The 25,099-nt window shown below is 42.2% G+C and overlaps 2 protein-coding genes across 2 annotated transcripts in view; both read right to left on the bottom strand.

The window, feature by feature from the left end:
* LOC124280109 (mitofusin-2-like) overlaps positions 1-25,099 on the bottom strand; it is a 357,012-nt gene that overhangs the window by 139,981 nt on the left and 191,932 nt on the right. The gene's annotated exons all lie outside the window — the stretch shown is intronic.
* LOC124280121 lies at positions 9,700-16,590 on the bottom strand. The gene is made up of 2 exons (XM_046716012.1): positions 16,335-16,590; positions 9,700-10,318 (listed from the first exon to the last, which is right to left on the bottom strand). Exons 1-2 carry the CDS (start codon positions 16,529-16,531, stop codon positions 9,757-9,759), a joined length of 759 nt encoding a protein of 252 aa, XP_046571968.1. The 5' UTR covers positions 16,532-16,590; the 3' UTR covers positions 9,700-9,756.

The following is a 25,099-nucleotide window of genomic DNA, read 5'->3' on the forward strand; positions in this document are numbered from 1 at the left end:
CTTCTACCCCACTCCCCTGTGGGATGGAATCCCTGCCTCCCTGCAGGGAAAACAGCCGAGCCACCTTCACGTTGGTGGCCGAGAACAGCTCCTCCATGGTGACCCCTCTGGTCTCCGCCACCAGATCGGCCACCAGACAATACGCAGGGGAGTTGACCCTGTATCCCGCGGGTGGCATGTAAGGGAAATCAGTCTCCAACAGTATCCGGTCCCTGGGTACCGCTTTCAAACCCGTCACTCGATCCTGAGTGAATCCCCTGACTCACCCCATGAACCCGAAGTGTACTCCAGGGAACGTCCTCAGCCACTCCCCTACAATCTCCTCCCTTAGTCGCTTAACCTTTCCGGGACCCACACAGGCTCCTTCCCGATGGAAATCCCTCTTTGGTGGTGTCGCCCTGTCCCGTCGCCGCCCCGGTAATGTCCGGCCTTCCCCCCTCCCGTCGACGACATGGAGGTGACTGTCGACTTGAGGACGATCGTCGACGGGCCTCCAGGTCGCCTTCTCCCACTCACATAGTGGAGGAGGCCCTAAGTGTATCGCTCCCAGCATCCTTGCCCATTCTTCGGGCGAGGCCTACTACTTCTGCCTCGGACGCGTTGCCGATGTGTTGTCCCTTGTGCAACTTCACTGTGTGGTCGGCCGTGTTCATCAGACACACCACTAGGGACTCCTGTCCCTTGTGTAAAGGCCTCGGCATAAGAGCATATCGCTGCACACCCTGCACCGGCTCTACTAGGTATTGGTTTAAGTTCCATCCGATACAGCAGGATACTCGGGTGGCAGTGTGAGGTGCTAACGACAGTGTTTGAGCTACTGTCACCTTACATACCCCAGGCTTCTTAAGCTTCAACGTCATGGGAACTTCACATCCGCCGATGGTGATGGTTCTTTGCTGCACATTGATGTTGGTACAATGTCTGTCTATAAAGTCCAGGCCCAGGATAAGTTGGTCATTTATCGGGGCTACCAACACTTCTTGTCGGTATGTCACTCCATTAATTCGAATACGGGCCATGTCTGTTATCCACCCCTTCATTCTCATATCTCGACCTGCATTGTTCACTATCACCAGTCTGGATATGGGCAACTTATCACGCAGTTGTTCAAAGAAGATATCAGACACAATAGTGTTCTGAGCCCCTGTATCCACTACCCCCTGGGTCTCTGTTCCTTGGCAGGTCCCCGGTATCAAGTATGAGGTTCCTTCATCCAGAGCATTAATGGTTACTATGGGCAATCCCGTCTCTCTGTCCATCTCTCCTTCTTCCCCACCACCTGGCCATGTAGCACTCCCGTTAGTGCTACACTGGTCTCTGCCGTCTGGTGGCCATGGCGGCAAACCCTGGTTATCTAGTCCAGAGTTGTTGTGAGACGCAGTCTCCAACACTGCGCCCACCCTGCAGTCTATGCAGTTATCAGGCGGCCATGGGGGCAAACCCTGAATATCTAACCCAGAGTTATTGTGAGGCGCAGTCGCTGACACTGTACTCTTCCGACAGTCTATGTCATCAGGGTTATCTGGCGGCCATGGCGGCAAACCCTGAATATCTAACCCAGAGTTATTGTGCGACACAGTCACTGACACTGTGCTCTCCCGACAGTCTATGTCGTTAAGCTTGTCTGGCGGCCATGGCGGTAGACCCTCTTTAGCAAATAGGGGACGAGCAAGCGGGTCTACAAACCCATCCCTTGGTTGTTTAAAGGCTCTTCTGTGGTTCCCATTGCAAAGGAGACACTTTTAGCTGCAGGTGCATTACCTGCCAGTTTCGGGCATGCCGCCTTGAAATGGATAAGGTCTCCACAGTGGAAACATCCCGACGACCCCTCAGGGCTGCGTGAGCGGGACCCTGACCTCATGCTTCCCAACTTATTTACCGTTTCGGTGAGTTCCTGCACTGAACGTACTAGTTGTGTCATCTCCGACCTGATACCTTTGACCTCTTTCTGTACTGTTCCTAGGTCAGTCTCGATCAGGGTCACCCTTCTCGCCAGATCGGTGACCGCTGGGTGAATTGTTTATTGGGTTCGCCTCTGTCCTCGAGGAGGTTTCGCGACTTCCCTCGGGTTGCTCCTCGGTATCACTCACTGTCATTGCCCGCAACTCCCGCCTCGGCGCACTGTACTGCAAGTGCGAGTTGTGTTGGTAGTGCCTCACGGCATCCATGGCCCTTTCCAGGGAAGTTGGTTTCAGATTGTACACCAGGTTCCCCGCGATCCCGTTCTCACAGCCCATGCAAAACCTGGTTATGGTCTCTTGCTCCACAAAGTCCTCTGGCAGACCTGGATATGCTCGTGACGAGGTTGCCACCAGACGTTCAGCCCAGGCCTCCAGTGTCTCCCCCGGCTCCTGTTTCAAGGACGGGAAACGCATTCTTGCCGCCTGGGCAGGTTCCACGATACCAAACCTCTTTTGGAATTTCTCCATCATTTGCTCATATGGCATGTACAGGTCCCTCATTTGACACGTGGTAAAGAAGGAACTCGCTTCCCCACGCATGCAAAAACATAACTGAAAGAGTTTGTCCTCCTCCGTCCATCCTTCTCTATCGGCCAGCTTCTCGAACTTGAGCTTGAACGGCTTCACGCCCCTTCCCATTGTAGCTAACCAGGGTTGTGACAACGCGAGGTCCTGTATGGTCGTTGGCCCTTGGGCCTTGGTTCCGCCTACCCCTAGGTGGACCTTGGTCTCTCTCCTCCTGTGGTACTCGTCCCCTTACAGGCTGGGGCTCCTGTCGTCTGGGGTTTTGCACGGAACCTGGCGTTTCCCCGTGCTCCCCTTTTCGGGGCGTCTGCTCCTGTTTCATCTCCCGGTGGGACAGACCCGCCTCTGGCTCCGGGGTCCCTGCCGGAGGTGAACAAGCAGCTGACCTCTTGGCATTCTTCTCATCCACCATCTCGCTAATGTTGCCCATCTCATAGCGCGCTGCACATTAGTGTGCCCCGCACCACTCTTCGGGCGGACATCAAGTGGTGTTGCTCTATCTCGAGCTGGAGTGGTTGTCACTCCCCAGTGACCCTCCTCCACTCGAACAGGTGTTATAGGCTCCCGCTTCAACTCTTGGTGTCCCCAACAAGGCATATTATTTCTCCTAAACATGTCCTCTCTCACCTCCATGGAAGCCCTAGGTGAGGCCGTGTCATATGGCCCACCTCTAAGGTGTCCCTCCGGGGTCCCAAAGTTGTCCATACGGCCTAACACCCTATCCAGCCTGTCTTCAGATTTTTTTGTCTATCTCGGCTACTGTCCACAATATTTTTGAGGCATTATCCTCATTTCGAGTGGCACTCCTCTGGTGTACTTCTTCCATAGCCTGTATCATTTCGTGTGCACTCCTCTCATTTCTAGCAGCACTCTTTTGGCTTATTCCCTCCAGGGTGCACATCATCTGGCTCATCAACTGCCTGAGCTCATCCATTGGCACTCCCGTGTCCCGGCCAGTACCATCAGTCCCCGCTTGGGCTTCCTCTGGGGGGTCACTCTCGCCTCCGGAGTCGCCACCCTGAGTCGAACCCTCGACATTGAGCGCACTGGCTACCTCATGGTTTTCCCCGTCCTCATTTGGCGGCGGGGCCACTCCCTTCAATAACCCATTGAATGTAAATGAGAGTAATGACATAGCGTCCTCGTCCATACGGAACTCCTCCATATTCTCCACCTCTTCCCTGGTGATGTTATACCCCTGGCTCCTAATTGACATGAGCCTATCCACCTGGTCTCTGGAGAGCCCAATATGTTTTAACTCGGTGGGGTTCACAAAGTTCACGTGTACCACATTGGCAGCCATGATAAAAAGTCAACGCACAGAACGGTCCCCTCACCTTGAAGTGTCTCAGATAGCTGTCGCTATTCTCCCCTCTAGTAGAGATCGGGGATAGCAGAGTCCAAATCCCTCCCGTGTAGCGGTTGAGATTATGTATCAATGTCACTGTCCCACCGAGCAGCGGTTGAGATTAGGTATCAATGTCACTATCCCACCGAGTAGCGGTTGAGATTAGGTATCAACGTCACTATCCCACCGAGTAGCGGTTGAGATGAGGTATCAATGTCACTATCCCACCGAGTAGCGGTTGAGATTAGGTATCAATGTCACTATCCCACCGAGTAGCGGTTGAGATTAGGTATCAATGTCACTATCCCACCGAGTAGCGGTTGAGATGAGGTATCAATGTCACTATCCCACCGAGTAGCGGTTGAGATTAGGTATCAATGTCACTATCCCACCGTACTAGTACTGGTGGATGGGGTGTTGAGTCATTTATCCCCAATTACAGTGATACCCCTTTCCTAGCAACAACACATGCGTTATACAATATACATGCTCAGCTCCACACATGCATGCTACAAAGTTCACTGACATCTATCCTACTTGGAAGTTATGAGTTCCACATCACTTACCGTGACTTTTCTCCCACGAAACATTCCATGAATAGTCCTCCATAGAAATACACAATCCATGAATCATCTCACACACGAATATATCCATGAATAAACACAATCCGCTGCAAAACACCGCCCTTCAAGCAACAAGTTCACCGCTGAATTATCCAAAGTCAAATGTCAACACAGCCTCCGGAAGTAAACACTGAATTTCCCCCCGGTCATGCGCAGTGGAAACCCTCAGGCAGCACAGAGCGTAACATTGGAAATACACGAAAACACACTAAATCCCTGAAATTACTCTACCTAGCACCGAAAGACCCCTAAATAAGTTCTATCTACGCTATGCAGTCTCGCTCGCTCTGCCACCCCACCACAGCGCTGAGCTGAGAACGCTGGGTGACCAGTAAGTCCCCCCCCCCGGGCCCGCGTGCTCCCCCACGCGGGTAACCTAAACTACCCTAAAAAGCTCCACTAAGCTACTTTTAGAACGATAACTAGTCCTCCCCTCTCCGATATAGGTACGGAGATACTAGAAAACCCTTATCTCTATACTTTAACCCACTGAATTTCTGTTACACCCACTTTGGGTGGAAGACCATGCGGTCTCCCAAGCGCGGGAAACAGAACAGTAGCGAGCGATGCCCCGAGCGAGAAAAATGGAATTCCTCACTCAGAATCTTTGTCACAGCGCCACTGTAGTGATCACCGTGTCCACTACGATACTAGATCACTGTGGAGTAAGCCGTGGCTCGCACCTTGCAAGTATTAGCGCCCAAATCTACGGTTTAGGGTAGACCCTTGAAACAGGCAATTCATACTTACAAAGGGCTTCCACGAACTCCCTGTGGCGATCGGCTGTCTCCGGCACTTTCCGTCGGGTCCCCCAACTTCCAGCTGACAGCTCCGATCACCACAATGGTGACAGGATTCGACGAATTGATTGACATCATGGAAAATCTACCGGCCAATTCCATGCTGATCATCCAAGTCTTCCTCGGCGAACCACCATCTCCATCGCACTCGAAATCGTGAGAGGGATCAAACTCGGGTGGTCTACGAAACAACAACACCACTTTGCTCCGTTTACATTGTGGTGAACGTGAACCCGTACACCAGCCTGCAGGGAGTCACCGTCACCGTAAAAGACACGATATCGCTCGCCAAAATTTTCCTACCCAACAACATACATTTCATGGGGTTGAAATGCACGTCCGAGAAATTATCCGAAAACCAATTGAAAATTATTTCCTAACATACGGATACAGTCATGAGTGCAAACGTGACTCTGCAAGCCACCATCGCGTTCTCCGATCTCGGGGACACACGAGGATTCGACCAACCCGGTACGGAAAACGCCTTTACGTGTTGCACTTACAAAACAATGTGTACAAACGACAAGAAGTCGTCTTTGAATCTCAGTTGAACTGGATTATTAACCTGGTCCTCACCCTCCCCCTACCTTATCACAGATGAGGATCGTAATGTCCTCGAACTAAAAAACAAAGGGGTTCTACTGGACAGGTTTATTCCATTCGAGGAAAATGCCTTTTACGCTACATCACTGCCAGATCAAAAGGGTTACATGCTGATCGCCCGTCTGGAATTAGGAAAACAATGGATGTATCTAAAAAACTTTCTCACAGCACCAGGCTCGTGGGTACGTACGATACAAGGTTCTACCCTTATTATCGAAGTTTCTCTTAGATGCTCCCACACAAAAAGTGCAACTTCTGGATGCGTTATACATATGCTTGTATGAACACCATGAAAATCAACGCTGTCATATTTACGTACAACCAGGAACAGTACCCACCACAAACCTCGAAAGAGTCAAGGTTATTCGGGATGAACACACCATTACATTAGAGGCAATTTTTTTATCCGAACATTTCCATTTTATTAGCTTAAAGTATATTCACCAACGATTGACTGAGGACCAATTTAATAGTATTTTGTAAGAGAGTATATACACACACAGAAAATGGGACTTTACCATGTGGTGGATGAAGTGGCAAAAACGCTGGAAACCGTCGGTGGGTTCCGTTTACACTGTCAGAGTTACGGGACATGTTAAAGTCACATGGTATTCATTCCAAGTCAAAGAGTAGAAAGGTTTGTTGGAAAAAGTTAAAACATGTCCAACTTTTTGTGCCATGGCCCAGTTGGCGCTTCATGCACACTCATGTGCAACCAACCGTGCAAACAAGGGCATGCTACTCGTCATGCCATATAACTTGCGATTCCATCTTCTGAATATTTTAATGCCCTTCAATATAGATAACAACACATGTGGTTCCCCTTTGGACCAAAAGTAATTGCTTGGCATCCCGCAGTGTCTCACCACAGGCGCTCATAGTTAGATTTAGTTCTTGACGACGCGTGCTTGATGGTGAAAGTAAGAATGTATCAGTTCTGAATATATCTCGTGTTGACCATACATATGTAGTGTGTCATAATTATAAGAATTAAAACATGTTCCATTACTCAACTAAAACAAATTACAACAGTGTCTACACACATATACACATTGCACACACACATACACATATATATATATATGTGAGAATCTCTCTCTCTCTCTCTATATATATATATATATATATATATATATATATATACATGTATATACATATTTCAATATCATGCTATGATCTTTATATGTCATATGTCAATAATTAACACATTTACTTATGGCAACGGCGGTTTATGAGTTTCATTGTCTGTGGCATTCCGAGAGTAATTTAGCGGACATGTATGCAAAGTTTCATAACGATCAATTTCCACAGCTGGTAAGGGAACACATTGTAAACACAGAACAATGCTGTTTTCTCAACACAGTTAAGTTAATCAGGAAATGTTGATAATCGTCGAATCTGTCTCTACCCAGTTATGTGTGCCTATACTGATCCTTGATTGATATGAAAACATCACTAAGTCTATTAGAGTTACACCTGTCCGATTCTAATTTCTATAACACCATTAGTTGTACTGTACAGACATGTGAACCTCGTTATGACAGGTGGGACAATGAGAGCAATGAAAGGCCGTTTGTGTTGTGTTTTCACTTGATTGAAAGCATAAGCTCTAAAAGCTCACAGAATGCCATTGGTGTAATCAGTTCGACAAATGTTAAAAATGGAACTTCGACCGCGAACAGTCACAAACTACAGACAACTCCACGAAGGACAATCCTTTGCCCTGAACAAATCTGTAAGCAACCGTGTCACAGTTGGAATCTATCCAGTACAGAGAGTCATTTGGAAGCGCAAGTCTCCTCAGGTATGTTCATATTGTTATATCTTGATAACACAAGAGACCATAGAAACATGTTTAAGGTGCTTTTCATGATGCATTTCCTTTCTTTTACATTCAACAAGTTCCGTGATATTTCTGTTTGACAAGACGCGAAACACCTCCGTGTAGGAAACTGACAGTCCACAATGAAGAACCTAACAATTGATTGTGGACAATATAATCCATATATAATTTGCGTAAAAAGTCTGTCTATCTAAAACCTTGTTTTAAAGGGTTTTTTCATCTTAAATGGTTGTGTCCATTTCGAATATGATGAAGACAAAAAGAAATGTCAAACGCTATATTTAGACATACTGCAGTATGTGTTAATGTATTGTACATATATTTAGTTAATTATCTTCAAAAATTATCATACATACATACATTCTACTGACTTCCCTATGCCGGCTAGAGTTTTACCGGTTCGCTTCGAATATGTGTCTCAACCACTCATAAACATTATTCAGTTATATATAACAAGATGCACATGTATCAAATGTACCTGAAACAACCAACAAGCCGACAGTTGGCTGGTAAGATACAGATATACCCACACGAGAGTCATTTCATAAAGCAATTCATATTATAATGGGGGTTACATGAATGTTTTAATGCTTGTCATATGTTTGAGGGGGTATGTTAATCTAATTTAATTTTTTTAATTAAAGGGCCTGCTTTACCTAGTGGAGTGGGCGGACTACCCTCTAGAAGAGGCTACCTGGGAACCCACAGGCCACATTCCTGCCCATCTGCTGGAAGACTACAGTTGCCCTCCCGTGTCTAGTGAGCGCCTCAGACTTGCTTCAGCTACTGTTGAGAGGTCACTGAAGACAGCAGTAAAGTCACCGGGCGGTCTACATTCAGCGCACATGCAGCTGGACATATACAGATACGCATTTGGTCACCTACCGGGCCACGACAAGGAGATTTTCTTACATAAGAACGATTTCAGTAGACTGTGTCTGTCTCAACACTGGTGGTATTCCCTGAATCATCATGGCGAAGGTCAGGAGATTAACTTATATATTGTAGATTTTTATGAGATATGCTAAATGTGATGCACACATATTTTCATGATTTAGAAAGGACATTGGACGTTTACGTGTATGAACGTGTTTGTTGAATCTCAGCTCTGGATGAAATATATATTTTTTATTTCATCATTTGTTTTCTCCACAACTTGGCAGCTGAATTGCCTTAGGGATCCAAACCTGTTAATCATGTTAGGAACGTGGTAGACCATGCAGTGTATGTAGGGGGTAATATTCCTCCTCTGATACCCGCCAGATTGAGGAGCCAAGGAGAGAAAAGTCTCGATCCAGGACTTGGCAGTTTCGAACTCTGCATGGCCAGATAAGCATGCATCGTCAGAAGTGATGAGGTAATGGAATTTGCCAAACAGTGTACACAGTGTACATACTGTAGATTCAATCTCGGAACCAAGGATCCCATCAAGTCGTCCTGGTAGTTTAGTGAGAAGTGTTTTCTTGTCACGACCTGACAGGGTTGTCCATTTTAGCATCTTGGAGTCCTTGTCTTCCCATACCTTGAACGGTACCCTACAACTGCAGATACAGCGTATCAGGTCGTCTAGGTGTCTCTTGGGTTTCTTATGAAACGACAGGGACTCATCCAGCCTGATTGCCTCATTCATGAGATTTCTCTCAAGGACATCTGTTACTCTGAGAAGAAGATGGAGCTCATCAATTACATAAGTCTCCACTGGAATGTCCAGCAGCGGGTAATGCTGGGCGCCATAAATAATTTTATCCACATGTTGCTGGATCGTTTGAAGAGTCCTTTTCATTTCTCCCTTAGAATAATATTCCATCGGCAAAGATGTGTCGTGCCTGTTATCCTTGAGCACGAGACATAAAGGGCATACATAATGTCCTGTTGCGCTTCCTAAGCCCAACATGGTTAATATCATTTTCATGTCAGAACAAAAAACAACATCTGTTGCAATAGAATGTTCACCAACAGAAATACATCCAGCCTTAATGACATCATTTATCCGTAGTGCTCTTTACAGTTCACGATAGCTAATGTGCTCAGAGTTAACGAGGCTATCGTCTCTTCACTGCCCACCAGCTGGAAACGATACAACAACAAAGTTTGTTATCCTGCTCACTTGGGTGCCATCGCCTGTCAGCTGGACCTTGACGCGCTTCAGATCAGGATCGCATTTTAGCTTCTGTGCAACCTTCTTCTGCAGTTCATGCCTGAAGCTTAGCATGGCCTCTGGCACATTACCTGGAACTCGCTTCACTTCTGTAGTAGATGTCATGTCATTCTTCATGCTAATAACCGAATGAGTTCGTGGAAGTGTTGGAAACAGTTGAGTAATTTCGTGATATGCTGAAGACCTCACTACAAACCTGTCCAGCAAAACAACTAAGGAGCGAAGCGTCTCCTTCTCAGCTTCTGGTAGCTTTGAGTAGCTACTTATGCCATATGAAATGGTAATATCCACAACATTACCATTTGACAGTGTTAGCCGTTTGGGTGTTAACCCGTATTCTTTCAAAAACTTCAGTGTTTTCTCAGACTTCTCCCGAATATGTGTGAGTCGTCGTCTAGACTGTTGCTGGGTAAGACTATCACTATCCACTGGGGTATTTACAGAGTCTTCAGCTAAGGAGCGGCACCCATGAAGGGCCACCTCCTCGTGGTGGGTGTTGGGTAACGCTAAGCGCCCTTCAACCCCCCGTTGTGGACCCGGGGGGATATTAGGTCCACCAACCCGTTTGCCGTGGGTTGCGCCCCTGTGTCGGTGGAGGACGGGATTCTGGTGGTTGAGGGCAAGGGCTCCAGGAACAGCGTTCCTTTGCCCAATACACCACTTCGACCCTTACTTCACCTAGACGGGTGGTTGAATTGGCCCGGTTCAACCAATCGGCTGGTCATGTCGAGCCCTGTGCATTACTTGTATTTGCACAAATTATATTATGAACACATTTTTGACTTTAGGTCTTGGCTCTTTTTGTTTGTAAAATATTAAATTGATTTTGAAATATATCCTATTTAAAATGCCTAGAGCCTTATGCCCAGAAGGCGATGGCTCATGGGCCAATCTGGTGGTTTGATTAATTTTCAATTAGTCTTCTGCTGGAGTATACCATCTCAGTATCCTTGGTGCTGCCAGTCGGCGACCCACTGGTTTATAGCATTGTCCTTGTGATACTCCGTGGTGGGTGGGGAGCTGGGATGGTGAACCTTCTCAAATTAACCATGGCTCAACCAAAAAAACATAAACGTGCATTAGATGAATGCTCATTCTCTGATGAGGACAATTCCACAAACAAACCTCCTGATAATTGGAGCAGATTTCTAGTAGTTTCGTCTACTGATGGTGGACCTCTTAAATTAAATCCTTTTGCAACATCCAAAGCAATTTATGGAATTGTTGGGGATGTTCAAACTGTCAAAAAGATCAGATCCGGCTTCCTTTTGATCGAATGTAAAACCGCAAAGCAATCTGCCACTCTTCTAGCAACAAGACACCTAGCCAATGTTGACGTCACAGTTTCTCCTCACAAATCACTAAACAGCAGCAAAGGCATCATTAGAGATAGGGACCGATGGCTCTATGATATGAGTGAGGCTGACATAGAAACCGAACTTCAAAGTCAAGGTGTCACGAATGTGAAACGTTTCACAGCCAAGAGAAATGGTGAAATTATAAAAACAAACACGTACTTGCTTTCTTTTTCTCAACCCAAACATCCAAAATGTATCAAAGCTGGATATTGTCTCATCGAAGTGGAACAGTACATACCGAATCCACTTCGGTGTTACAAGTGTCAAAAGTTTGGCCATGGTGCCCAATCTTGCAGGAATCCCATCACTTGCTACCGGTGTGGTGAAGCTGCACATGACGGATCTGATTGTCTCACATCTCCAAAATGTGTGAACTGCCATGGAGAACACATGTCTTCATCCAAGTCTTGTCCTATCTGGAAACGAGTATGAAATAGTCAAACTTAAAGTACAAAGAATATATATACCAGGAAGCAAAGCTTTTATTCAATGCAGCCCCGTCATCGACAGGTATATCATACTCAGCAGCTGTCACACACCCTCTTTCTAAAAACGTCAAGTCTGTTGACTGTCAGACTTATATCACGTGGGTAAAACACGAAAAGTACACTGTCATCAAACCATCTACTACTAGAAAAAGAGACATCACAGTCACAGACTGATCCACCATCAATAGTTTCATCTCCTATTGTGAAAATGCAAGCCAGAAAGTAGATTACACCCAAAAATCTGATCGATTACAAAAGGGTTCACGAGACCCTGTACAAATTTTCAACAAATTCCAGATACTGGAAGAAATGGATGTCTCCCCTCATCCTCGTGCACGCGACAGAAGTAAGTCGCCTCGGACTGGGAAAAGTAGATCCCCAGTACTTCCACCATCAACATGAGTCATACCTCTTTCATTCAGTGGAATTGCAGAGGTCTGAAAAATAATTTCAATGAAGTACAATTACTGATACAGGACTTTCGACCGTCAGCGTTATGTCTTCAGGAGACATATATAAAAACTACAGACTCTTTTAATTTACGACAATATAGTGGTTATCACTGTTTCTCTCCTCAAGGTGATAAAGCAACTGGAGGTGCTTGTATTTTGGTAAGACAGGGTATTATCCATAGCTCTGTCCCTCTTAATACCAATCTTCAGGCTGTAGCGGTTCGTCTGACTTTACACATTGCGTTGACACTGTGTAGTTTGTATATCCCTCCTTCTTCCACTATTCAACAGTCTGATCTTCAAAACCTGTATGATCAACTTCCGAAGCCGTGTCTACTCATGGGCGATCTTAATGGACACAACCCGCTTTGGGGAAGTACCCATACAAATAATAAAGGTAAACTCCTTGAAGAATTCATTTCAGATAATAACCTATGTATATTTAACGACGATACAAGCACATATTTACATCCAACTACGGGAACATATTCTTCCCTGGATTTGTCACTTGCTGACTCCATCTTGTATAATGAATTTGAATGGATGGTCCATGATGACCTATGTGGGAGTGATCACTTCCCCACCATTCTCAAAACAATCGGCCCTGGTGATGATCCTCCTTTATCCAGAAGGAACTTTGCCAGGGCTGATTGGTCATTATATGAGACATTGTGTGCTGATCACTTAAAACATGATGTATTTGCGACCAGTGAAGATCCGAGACAGTTGTTCTCCGATTTACTCAATGACATTGCTGACCAAACTATACCTAAGTCCTCTGCAGTTCCACATATTCGTAAGCCATGGTTTGATAATGAATGTAAACAGGCCAGAAAGAGCAGGAAGAAAGCTGAAAAATATTTTCGGCGACATCCTACTGTCCATAATTTAAATAAAGTTAAAATGTTAAATGCCAAGGCTCGACGTACGTTTAAACAGAATAAGCGTCAGTCTTGGAGGAAATATGTTTCTAAAATTAATTCACGCACACCTATGTCAAAGGTGTGGAACATGATTCAGAGAATAAAGGGCAAAGGTTCTAAATCTACTGTTCACCATCTGAAGGATGGTGATAATTTATTAACTGATAAAACTGACATTGCCAATAAACTTGGTGAAACTCTCGCCAAGCACTCATCTTCATCCAATTATGTCCCTGAGTTTCAAAACTTTCAGAAACAACAGGAAGACCAGGTTACATTTTAACTCAGACAATGGTGAAGATTATAATGAATTATTTTCACTACATGAACTACATACCGCCCTTGAGCAAGCTCATGATACAGCATCAGGGGCAGACGATATCCACTATCAGCTCTTGAAGCATTTGCCCGAACCATGTTTGGAAACATTGCTAAATATTTTTGATTCAATATGGACTTCAGGGAATTTCCCAACTTCATGGCGTAATGCCATTGTCGTCCCCATTCCAAAACCCGGCCGGGATCATACTGATCCATCAAATTACAGACCAATCTCTTTAACGAGTTGTGTCTGTAAAACCATGGAACGAATGGTAAATAATAGACTGACATGGTATCTTGAAACCAATAACCTTATAACTAATATTCAATGTGGTTTCAGGAAAAACCGTAGTACCATTGATCATCTGGTACGACTAGAATCCTTTGTTAAAAATGCTATAGTAAATAAACAACATGCTGTATCAATTTTCTTTGATCTTGAGAAAGCTTATGATACGACTTGGAAGCATGGCATTTTGAAGGATTTACATGATTTTGGTTTGAGAGGTCGTTTGCCTCTTTTTATATCACAGTTTTTAAAAGACAGGCAATTTCAAGTCCGAGTGGGTTCAACCCTGTCTGATCATTATAATCAGAATGAGGGTGTGCCGCAAGGCAGTATTTTGTCTGTCACATTGTTTAGTATAAAGATAAATAGTTTATCAAAAGTTTTAAATGATTTATTTGATGGATCATTATTTGTGGATGATTTTAATATCTCTTGTCGCGGTAAAAATATGCACACTATTGAACGACAACTGCAGTTGTGTTTAAATAAAATAAATAAATGGTGTCTTGAAAATGGCTTTAAATTTTCTAAGTCAAAAACTAATTGTATACACTTTTGTAGGAAATATAAGCCTCATAAGGACCCAGAACTATTTTTAAATGGTATTCCCATTAAAGTTGTCAAGGAGGCCAAGTTCTTGGGTCTAATTTTCGACTCCCATTTGACTTTCCTTCCGCATATCAAATCCCTTAAAACTAAATGCCTGAAGGCACTCGATTTGTTGAAAGTCGTTTCTAATTCAAAGTGGGGAGGCGACCAAACTACCCTCCTACACCTGTATAGATCACTTGTCCGCTCGAAGCTTGATTATGGCTCCATCGTATATGGTGGAGCCTGTAAAAGCAACTTAAAACTATTAGATTCTATCCACCACCAAGGTCTGAGACTTTGTCTTGGGTCCTTTCGAACTTCTCCTGTTGACAGTCTCTACGTCGAGGCTGATGAGCCTTCTCTTACACAACGCCGTATAAAATTAACTTTACAGTATATTACAAAACTTTATTCCAATGAGTCAAACCCTGCATATAACTGTGTCTTTAATCCACTCTATGAAGATCTGTATAACAAGAAGCCTTCTCTTGTTCCGCCTCTTGGTATAAGAGTGAAACCTTTCCTTTCTGCTGCTGGCATTGAGCTAGAACATATAGCTCCTTCCCGTTTTCTTTCTTCTCCGCCTTGGCAATTGGTTAGGCCACAAGTTGACCTAACATTAACTACATTTAAAAAATCAGAAACAAATGAATTACAGTATAAACAAGAATTTAGTCAATAAAGAAAAAATATATTACATACAAATCCTTATTTACAGATGGGTCCAAGGATGGTGGCGCAGTGGCATGTGACACTGTCATTGGATCCCGAACAATATCTTCTAGAATACCGGATAACAGCTCTATATTTACAGCAGAAGCAAACGCCATCTTAACAGCTCTTAAATATATTAATAAACACCGTAAATATAAACAATATATCATCTTTTCAGATTCTCTTTCGTGTCTTCAGGCTATTAAAAATATTTCTTGCAAACATCCACTTTTATTAGAAATTATTGAATTGTACAATGAACTTGCTACTGGCCAATGCGACATCGTCTTTTGTTGGTTACCCAGCCACGTTGGCATTTCTGGGAACACGATGGCTGATATTGCTGCTAAGGCAGCCCTCAACAAATCTGTGACACCACTTCTTATCCAATACTCTGATTATAAAGCCAGCATTAGAACATACATCCGCGATCTAATGCAAAAGAAATGGGACACCCAAGTAGGTATTAATAAATTACATGCAATAAAACCCTACATTGGTTACACCTACTTGGGTTGTCAGTCCAGATTTGAAGAGGTCATTATGCGACGATGTCGCATTGGCCATACCAGATATACTCATGAATATTTATTGAAAGGCGACGATCCTCCGTTTTGTATCCCTTGTGATGAACGAATCACGGTCAAGCATGTCTTGCTTGACTGTGTTAAGTATTCCATCACAAGGGATATCTATTTCAAATCACGAACGATGAAGGATCTTTTTAATAATATCAGTTCACATTTAGTTATTGCTTTTTTAAAAGAATTAGATTTGTTGAATGAATTGTAAATAGATAAATATTTTATATTTGGTAGTTTAATTGAGCAGCTGAGATTGTTAGTGGCTGTATCCTCACAGGGGGTTGAAGCACTGTAAAATTATTGTCCTCCTGAGGGGGTACGTAAGTCCCAAAACATTCAAACTAAATTTAAACACACCATTAGTTTTAATCGTAGAATATGTGTTATTTTAACTTATGGCTAATTTGTCTAAACTTGCTGACGGCTGAAGGGATGGTGTAAATCCAGCTAGGGTCCATGCAGGAAGCAAATGTATTGTAAGTCCCCATGGTCCCTAGTATGGTGATCTACCTTCAGTCGGTAGCAATCTACAGCCTGTTTTTATATTGTATTGTCTTCGTAAATAAAATAGTTTTACATGTTCATGCTAGTTTTAGACTCCATCTGTGATACTCTAGTTATTTTACAGTCCTTCGCTGACTGATTCTTTAGCAACTTTAATCTATTATTCGTATAAAACATTTCTCGTCACTATATGGCTGAAATATTGCCGATGTGACGTTAAATATTAACTCACTCACTCACTCAGCTAAGGAGCACCATATTTCCTCACACTGAGCTTCCACTTCCACTCTGTTCGAGTCAAATTGTGACACACGTTCATCATTATTCATTTCAGAGCATTTCTCTAACTCTCCTTTCAAACACGGCCATGGTGTATGTCTTTCTCGCATTTGATTTTCTGTTTCCCCCCTTTCATTTTCTTCAGTTTGCGACAAACAATTCCACATTGGGTAGCTAGCCTGTTTTCTAGTCTATCATTCAGGTGAATCTTGATGGAAGCAAGCTGAGAGTTTTGCTTTGTTTAAGTTTTTAAGGAAGAGATTTGTCATTTGCAAAGACACTGTAAATTTATCATCTTTCTTAAGGTATTTCGAGTTGATACATGGGCTTGGTTCACCTTTCAGAGAAACAGAGTCCTTGAACTTACTCAATTGTAAGTTACTCAGGTTGTCTGAAATTGTGTATATTTCAAGAACTTGAAAGTATTATGAAAATGGCAAAGAAACAAACAATTCAACACAGTGAATGTTCAAAACATTGTACATATATCGGAATGATTATTGTTTAATGATTGATCAAGTCCAAGGTGCAAATTCGTGTGCGAGCCTGAAACACAACTGTCTCCACAGGGATGCTTATCTTGGTGACTCGGCCGTCATACACAGTGTATTTAGTCCTTTGTGTCAGTCAGGGTTTCGCTCTGACCGGAAACACAACACATGTGCCTTCGCCGTGTTTGTCTATGTTATACCACCAGTGGGGTGGAAGACACAGACGTTCTACATCTACCCCGGGTATCAGTCGGGTATTCAGTCTTGACTGAAACGACAGCCCAACGTCACGTGAAAAGGTCTCTCCTTGACTATCTGAGATCTCGGGTTGGTGGTACTAGTGTCGGATGACGGCTGAACAGGGGAGAATATGTATTCTAGCACGACAATGTGTGATACTCGATTCTGATTGGCTGAGAGCTCATCAAAACCGTACTTAAATGACAGTTTAAGGACCGTTAATTAAAGTGACTGATTGACCCCGTATGAATACAATCAACTCGTTGACCTTTTTGTTTGTAAACAAACATGTCTGACATCGGAGACTTCTACCTCGGCAGCATCTTTGATATTTTTGAACTGAAAAGGGAATGGTTCGACGAAGAATTTCTGGAGCCTAACGCAAATGAAGAAACTTTGAAGGTGGAAAATTCTACAAATAGCGATAATTCGTTTCACATTTCTTAAATTTAAAAGTCAGCAGGCGTCAACTCGAACGCTAGGTGTATGTCTATTCGTATAAAAAGGAAAGAAAAAAATGGACTGAAAATATTCCTAAATTTATCTCTTGTAATGTACGCAATGTTTCCTCAAATTTACCATTTTACTGTTTTAGATATCAAAAACGAACCTGCTACCAAGCGTTTCAAAAGAGTGCCGACAATGATCTGGAACATATTGTTGGAACAAAATTATCAAGATTTGGCCTAACATATCCTATGATAAACGAGGGTGATGTAAATCATCTTGAACATGTAAGATAAAGTTGCTACTTACCTTTAAACAAAATGATATTAAAACATTGAAGCGCACATAAATCAATTTGTTTTATTAAACTATATTTCCAGAGTGGCTACAATTTCGTCCGAACTTCCTACAGGAATTATTATGCCACGTCATCGTATGTGGGGATCCGTGAGCGATCCACAGACATCTTAGACAGCCACCATTTAACATGAACATTAACATTCTTCAAGACAAAGAATTTCACTCGGCAAACGCCGTTTTTTCAGCAATGTTTAGAAAAACTAAAGCAGTTAGGTCTTGATAATCCAGCACATCACAATGCCATTTCAGATGGTGATTTAGCTAAAATTAGAAACAAACAAAATTTGGAAAACCCTGTAGACCTTCAAAACAAAGTGTGGTTAGATTTGACCCTGGGGTTTGGACGAAGGGGCTGTGAGAACCAGAGGGAGTTGTCTGTTCATTCCTTTGTTGTCGAAACAGACGATGTTGGCTGTGAACTCGTATCCACGACACATAGCGAATGCACGAAAAATCATCCTGGGGGCGTCGGCGATTCCGAGTACACAAAGCCACGTATATACGCGACAGGAACTCCCCTCTGTCCTGTTGTATCCTTTCGAAAGTACTTGTCCAAGTTAAATCCAGAAAATGAAGCCCTCTTTCAGCAGCCTCGTAAGAATGTGTGTGAGAATGATGAAGTTTGGTACACAAGTAAGCCCCTCGGTCACAACACACTGAAAACGATGATGAAACGGATCTCGACCAGTTGCGAGTTGAGTCGGGTCTACACAAATCACTGTTAGATCCACAACCGTTACACTGCTTTCACATGCTGGGGTGGAAGCAAGGGAAATAGTCAAGATTACTGGGCACAAAAACTGCCAGAGTCTGTCCTCATATAACACTGATTCGTCAGCAGCGCAAAAGCGGCAGTGTTCCGCCATACTTCAAACTGGGTCTAGCGGACATGACGTCAACAACACATTTCCTAACCTGTCCGCTTCCGTCCCCGCCGTAATGCCCAGTCCTTCAACTTCCACTTCCACTGTCCAGATTTCCCACATAAAAGCTGGTATGTCGGGTCTTATCCAGATTGGGAATAGTAGCGTCGTTATTAACAATTACTTCCATGAATAAAGTTAGCAGCGACTAAACTTTGCAAGTTCATAACTTCGAGTCGATTATGATACAGAAGGGGAGGTGAATAATTCACTTGAGAAAATCAAATAACTGTAGTTGCTCACAGTATAAACTGTATATTTTGTGATCTATTTATGCTACTTGTTACATACTGGTTACATACTTGTTACATACTGGAACCATACTGGTTCCTGAAATAAAGCAAATTGTGTTGTTGAAAATGTCTTATTTTGTTCATTACACAACCTGTCCCTCAACTGGACGATTCCAAGCAATTTCCAGCAAAAAGGCCACTTCACGCCAAGTGTTCTTGCGCTCCAAAGAGTGCGGTTTTAAAACGCTTATCTGTCGTGCTAGAATGAAGATAAAGCTACTCTGTTTTCAATTTTGCGGTCCTTTATCGTTGATACAAGACCGCTAAATGTAATCTAAAAACCGAACATTTAAATTGAACATCTTAGATCAACGATAAAGGACCGCAAAATTGAAAACAGAGTAGCTTTACCTTCTAATTAACACACACTCCTTATACATTTACCACAAGACGTTTTCAAATCGACGAGTTGATTGACTTTACTCAAAGTAAAAACAACACTACACAGTGCTAACTCATTCCAAAGTGTATTATATGGATCTGTAATTGCTCTTCTATCTATTTAAAAAATCAACCACCTGACAAACAATGAATACAACGAACTTCAGTCAACCAAATTAAGACAAATACCGCCGTTAATTCCGCTTTTGTGCGGAACCGTATTCACGTAATTGATTCTGTTTTGTTACGGTGATGAAAACAATTGCTTCAATGACCACCTGTTCTGTCTTAATTTACGCCCATTTCGATGTATTGTTCACTCCCATTCTGACTATATCACATTTGACTGACAAAACACAGGACAAAACATGCTCTCACGTGTGATGACATGCAAATGCAGTCAGCGGAATAAGACATTGACTTACCGAATTGATGTTGTTCTTGGTCTTAATATTGTTGATGTGTTATTCAGGTCATAATTGTCTGATGTAGTCAAAGTTAGTTGTAGTGAACAAACAAGAGGAGTGGTGTTGTTATGATAATTTCTACGTATAGGTAGCTTAAGAAAACCACAGATGTTTTATTTAAACATTAAGAAAACAACACATGCTTTAAACATTTTCTGTGTTTCCATAGCATCAACTTTGATTGTCTTTCCCATGGACAATTTATCGGTATATGCGCTCTGATTTAAATGAGACCCTGTTATTGTTATCCATTTGATGACTTGAAGGTTATGCTATGCATGATGTTTCAGCAGTATTACTCCGATCAATTCAATGAGGACAGAATAATACTTTGTGAAATCCGTTTATCTATATTCACCAATAACGCTCATTTTTTGGTAATAACAACACCTTTAATCATTTTCATTTACAGAAAAGCCTTGTTATTATTATTATTGTTTGGTATCTCGATTACGCGAATACCAACTTTATAGTATCATTGAATGTGAGTGTCGCAATCAAGGGTCAATGATGCATATATGATTCGCAAGCAAATTTGGGGATATCTTGGTGTAATATTATGGACTGAAAATGGATTGATTTATTTGATACACCCTTAATTCAATTAAAAGGCTTCAGGCTAAAAAGGCAAATCTTATGGCGAAAACGGCACCAACTAAAATCTTATGGGGAAAACTTGTTTGTTATAAGATAATCAATAAACCACTAGGCTTGTTCGCCTATCCAGGTTTCTTTGACGAAATAAAAATATGTTTAAACCAAATACATCTACTGTGCCGACAGTGATTGGAAGTGGGCATCCCATAGCTGATAATCGGATTGCAGAATGTTTAGATAGTAAATACATCTACTGTGCCGACAGTGATTGGAAAGGGGCATCCCAATTTAGCATGAAAACATCGCAACCTTTGATGTTTTAAGTACATTTACTCAACTGAAATCGCCCAGAGTCAGATTTCTTACCTCTTTGTGTCTACGACGAGTGATCAAACGTTAAACTTGAAACAGTCCATGTAGAGTTGATCTTGATCGCGATCGGGGCGTAGATTGTATTGGTGATCCTTCGTGTATGCGCTTCCAATTTGTGTTCTCTCGTGTGCGAAGATTCATCGTCTATACACTCAGTTGTTAATTACAAAAATCACAAACACAGATGCCTTCTGTGGTCTAAACATATTTTTATTCAAATTAAATTGAATAGGGATCGATGAACAAGCTGTAAGCTTATATGAACACCTCTCCCTTACAAAAACAAATAATAATTACATAGTTTGGCTGCTAGTCATGTATACGCTGTACATAGTCCAAAAGAAGAGTTGGTCATAGGTTGAGACTAAACAATCATTATCTTGAGAAAAGGGCGCCTTGCATTATTCTTTAGTATTTGGGTGTTGTCAGTCGAAGGTGGGTATTAATCAACATCCTACATTGCACTTCTTTGAGAGGCATTTTAGAAGACCAGCAACTCATCCCCAACTTTGGGACAACATCCACATCCTAGAAACTAACCGATCAGACTACAAGAATTAGGAAACTTCTTAAAGACAAAAATCCAACGCTTCAAGCCCACCATGAACCGGGATCAAGGTTATTTTTTCTCCTCAGCCTGTCACCACCTAATTAAAGATCACCAGGAATCCACCCATACCTCGTCCAATTGGCTTCTACCCCCCTTTTGTGTATTGTAATCACAACCAATCAATGTGTACATCCACCTACCCTCTTCAACTCACCATTACCATCTCAGTGTACATCAACTCCTCTATTGTATAAACTCATTCTGCATATTGTTTTAATCACTATCACTCTGTACATCAACCTACTCACTAATTAGTAATCCAATGGATATCAACCTTGTCAATTGCAGTTATGCAGGCATGTATATATTCTCCATGTTACAGCTTGCTTGATAACGGTGTTAGTACCTACAACGAAACGTCGCACGCATTGCTATAAAGAAGTTGTGTATCCATAAAACTTGGTTCTCCTTCCTACATTGCACTTATTATGTTCAAACCACTGGCTTTACAACTTGTGTTTAAGAATTATGGAGAAAATACCTTTGAGCTTTTCTGGATTTTGTCACTGAATCGGAACATGCACTTACTTAATCACGAATGTGATTTTACTTCAGTACAAGCAATTATGGTAGACTTCATTACATTACTTTTATTTATATTTCTACAAACCTCTTGTTTGTCATTTAAATAAACTATTAAAAAGTAGGATTTTCCAGTTTGGGGTTATATTATGTAAAGACTAGACTGAGTGGTTGTATTTGGATTTCGACAATAACATCCATCTCATGTGAATATATGATGTCCGTACATAAGAACACCATGCTTTGACTTTCCACAGAAACCGATTTTGTTTCGTGTGAAAGGAAAACTTCCCGAAAGAGCACCAGGTCTTTTCACAAAATGGGTCAGTGTGTACCACCGATGACACCCGGTGTTAACTAAAAGGTAAACATGTACCGCCCTATCTGTAAGATACTAATGAACTAAGCAGATTCAGGTTGACTGTTTTAGTTTCCAGAATCCTTGCAGAATTAATTACTCATCTTTGCGTCCTTGCATTGGCTCCAAGTTTCTTTTAGCATGTATGGAAGAATAAAGTAAACAAGATCCTGTACACATCGACCTTTCCGTTCATCTTAGGACTGTAGTTATATTTGTTGATACAAACATAACTTCAGCTACATGAATCATAACAAAACAATCCATTCAGACTATATAGTCCCGAGTACCGACGTCATCCGTCCCAAGCATCATTCGGGGTTACCTCGCTTGGTTTTGCAAACGCGACAAAATGTACCACAAGTAAAAATGGAACTAAAATGAAACTCAGATCTTAAGGGGACTAGATGAGCCGGTGAAGAAGGGAATTACCTCTTGAGGCGATGCAGTTTCATTTCACGATGGCACACACGGCAGTTTCTAGCTATGTGATATATTCTGGTAAATAGAACAATCTATGTAACGACGACGAGTGAGTGAGTGAGTTTAGTTTTATGCCGCCTTTAGCTCTACACTAGCAATATCGCGGCGTGGGACACCGGAAATGGGCGTCACACATGTCCTCAGGGTCACAAGCGAACGCTATAACCACAATGTTACATACTAGTAACCGCCCGTATGTAACTACACATGTAATGGTTCGTTTTGGTGATTCGTCACATCATTCTTTTTCAAATGCCATATGATGGAACCGTCGAAAAGGGAAGATAAGTGTTATCATGTTTGGAAATATAGGAATTCCCCATAATTCAGTAACTCTCCACTCGTTTGATAATGTAATTATGAGGGATACCGACGTTCTTTGGGACTTGAACGACACCTGGTTTGGTAGTTTTCATCAAGGCGAGATCATCCACAACAGTCATTATACCTCCATAAATACAATGATGCAAGTGTATATAAATACCTAAGTAAGGATAAAGAGTTTGACATTGATGTCATCGATAGGCGTCATATGCTAATCACCGAATTTCTACTTGGCGCTTTCTACGGCAATATTATCGTGTCGTAATCATAATGGGACGTGGAAGTGTTTCGAGCATATTGCGTTAACTGAACATGTATATATGGCTGAAGAGTCTTGTCAGCTTCAGCGTGAAATATGTTAAACTTCCCATCAATGCAATAACACCCAATTATAATGATAATCTAATCACGACAGACGCTTGACTCTTTGTTGCTTTCAAATTAAAACAGAATTTCGATTGAACTGCATTTTTATCACTGACGATAAGTGAATGATTTCACTGAAAAACTGAAACACATGAGGCGATATATATAATTGCTACTGCTGTCACTTACCAAGTGACAGCTGCTCTGGGCATTGCACATGATTGGGTAAAATAAAATGCAACGTCTTTTTGTTTTGAATGAATATAATCTTTACGCATTTCTTCGTTTTTTATCCCTTACAATGTTTTTCAAATGTAATTTTTAAAAGATAAGACGAGTATATTTAACCAGTCTAATTCTAAAAGGTGGGCCAACTCGAAATATCGATGAACACAAATTTTAAAAAGTGGGCCCACATTTCTATTTACTTTAATGCCTACAGTTTTGTTTGCGAGGTCGTTTTTCATTCTGTTGCATAACTACAGTCAACACATTTTTTAGATACCAAGATTTTTAATTTTACCTATTTTCTTCAAAATATGGGCCCATCTCTGTAGACAGAAAAATAACTGGGCCTACATTTCTGTTTTCACTTTAATGCATACAGTTTGGTTACTGATATCGTATGTACTATTCTATGGTGGCTGATTAGGGTCATCGCTTTCTCGCCTTAAAATTCGGAGGCGAGAAAGCGATATCACGAGACGAGAAAGCGATAACTCGAGACGAGAAAGCGATATCATTGCGCGAGAAAGCGATACAGCGAGAAAGCGATAGGGCAAGAAAGCAAGAAAGCGATATAGTGAGAAAGCGATAGAGCGAGAAAACGATAGAGCGAGAAAGCTATGGAGCGAGAAAGTGATAGAGCAATAAAGCGAGAGAGCGAGAAAGCAAGAAAGCGAGAAAGCGATAGAGCGAGAAAGCGATACTTCCCATAATCTTGAGCTGTCTGCACATGACGTCTTGCCTGCGTATGATTTAATCCAACAGAAGGCTTTATCGCCATTTGTTTTAGTCGTATAGAAACAAAATGAACATGCATGCTCTTAAATTCTGTGGCATTTTTGTAATTAATCCTTCAACTTGTCCAAACAATAAGCCAACAATAACTCAAGAAACCGAGTGTGTTTTCGTTGAACTACATGAGTGCTTTTAAAAAGTCTGTAAACAGGATAACAATCATTATTGTTACATCACTAATTAGACCTGGATAAATTCCAGACTTACATTTCTTTCTTGTCATTTCCCTTGTTAAATCCCACTATTGTTATCTCATCATTCATGCCTGGATTAACAATCCCTGGCTTCCATTTGTCCATCCACCCTACCAATTTAGCAATAATTAACAACTGGCTTCCCTTGTTATCTTATCACTGTTGTTTCAAATGTACGTATATAGGTTTCTGTTTCCTAGTTTCTTCATTCACCTGATGAAGCAAGAAGAATATACTCCGTAACATCGTGTTCCACAAATACAGAAGTTGACATCCATAAATTCCTT

Source organism: Haliotis rubra, unplaced genomic scaffold, assembly GCF_003918875.1.
Source record: "Haliotis rubra isolate DU_JTF1 unplaced genomic scaffold, ASM391887v1 Scf260, whole genome shotgun sequence".
Classification (NCBI taxonomy): Eukaryota; Metazoa; Mollusca; class Gastropoda; order Lepetellida; family Haliotidae; genus Haliotis; species Haliotis rubra.